Source organism: Elephantulus edwardii, unplaced genomic scaffold, assembly GCF_000299155.1.
Source record: "Elephantulus edwardii isolate Elephantulus edwardi_28Jun2011 unplaced genomic scaffold, EleEdw1.0 scaffold00530, whole genome shotgun sequence".
Lineage (NCBI taxonomy): Eukaryota > Metazoa > Chordata > Mammalia > Macroscelidea > Macroscelididae > Elephantulus > Elephantulus edwardii.
In genome coordinates this window covers 81,690-83,213 of record NW_006400280.1, presented here as the reverse complement: position 1 = coordinate 83,213, position 1,524 = coordinate 81,690, and the positions used below count along the sequence as shown (strand labels likewise).

At 44.0% G+C, this 1,524-nt stretch overlaps 1 protein-coding gene across 1 annotated transcript in view; it reads left to right on the top strand.

The window, feature by feature from the left end:
• LOC102871617 (monoacylglycerol lipase ABHD12-like) overlaps positions 1–1,524 on the top strand; it is a 165,947-nt gene that overhangs the window by 131,156 nt on the left and 33,267 nt on the right. Inside the window, exon 3 of the mRNA XM_006903189.1 lies at positions 1,090–1,207. Within this exon, the coding sequence (XP_006903251.1) occupies positions 1,090–1,207 (118 nt within the window). The remainder of the gene's footprint in view (positions 1–1,089; positions 1,208–1,524) is intronic.

Genomic DNA, 1,524 nt, shown 5'->3' with positions numbered 1-1,524 from the left:
CAGGATAGAGCAGGGTTTAGGGCTGTTGTACATAGGGTCGCTATGAGTTGCCAACGACTCAATGGCACATAACAACAACAACATATTGTGCTTACACCACAGATTTATTATTATTATTTTTAATTGATATTTTAATGAAGTTTACAGAAAACTTGGCTTTCCATCCATTCATTGTTTCTCATTTTCCTCCCCTCCCCAGTTCACTTTTCTCTTTAAAAAGAGTCTTTCATTGTTGCACAATTTCCTCCCTTCCCGCTGCTCCCTAATCTACTTTGTCAGGCGCCTCTTATTCTGGACAGTTGTCATGCAAATAAATTTGCCCAATCATATATTTCTTTCAAACAGTTCTTTCCCTCTTCTGTTCCCATGCAGTATTCATTATCTAACCCTTCTTTTCTTAGTCTAATGTTACACCACAGATTTTTAATCAGAGGCTCTATTAGCAAATTCACTGCTTTCTTTAAGACTCAGCTCTATCAGTATGCATGCCTTTATTGACTCTGGCTTGTGTGTAGGTTCATCTCTTTGCAGTGCATGCACCTCACTGCCTTTCTGTGCTATTACAGCACATTGTTGTTATTGAATAATGTTGAGTTGAAACTGACTCATAGCTGACCCTCCAGTGGATTTTCAGAGATAGTTAATCCCACTGGAGGAGATTGTCCATCCTTCTCCCATGGTGCAGCTGTTGTATTCAAATATCACTAGAATTTCAAAATGCCTTTATCTGTACCATTATCCACAATTGATCATAAAGTTGTGTAGTTCAAGCTTCATATTTTGTACATCTCTTAACATAGTTTTGGCCCTCAGTCTTAGCTTACTTGTGTGACATTGGCAGGCCTTGTTTCCTCTTTCATGCCAAATTATCACCCAGACCGTGTACCATATTTATTTTGCCATTTATTTCTTCTCACCTTTTGAACAACCTTGTTAGTTGTCTATTGAGTTGGAATAATGATGACCCTCCAGCAGCTTTTCAGAAGGAATAAATCACATAGGAGGAGATTGTCCACCTCCCTTTTGCAGAGCAGCTGGTGGATGCAAACTCTCTGCCTTTGGAATGGCAATATAGCTTTTTTTTTTGAGGCGCCAGCAACTTTATTGGTTCGGGTCTGGCCCTCCTCAGCCATGGAGGTCAGCGCCCATTGCGGGTGCTGCGCAGCTCTCCCATCATGTTGGCCGGCATGCGGTTGCAGAGTGTGGCGTAAAGATTGAGCAGCACCAGTTGGCGCCGCGCGAAAGGGCTGCCAAGCTGCGCGGGCCCGCTTGAAGTCCCTGTGGGCGTCGTCGTCTCGGCCCTGCTGCCGTGCCAGGAGCCCCGGCTGCACGAATCCCTGGCGAGCAGCAGCGGCCTCCTCCGTTGCTCAGCTCCAGCACGCGCTCCAGGCAATATAGCTTCTTTTTTTTTTTTATTAGTAATTTAGTTTATTTTTCATTTCAATGAAAATCTACAGAGATTTTGGAATTACAGTCATTCATTGTTGCACCCTTCTCCCCGCCCCCCCCTTTGCTCCTCTCCTT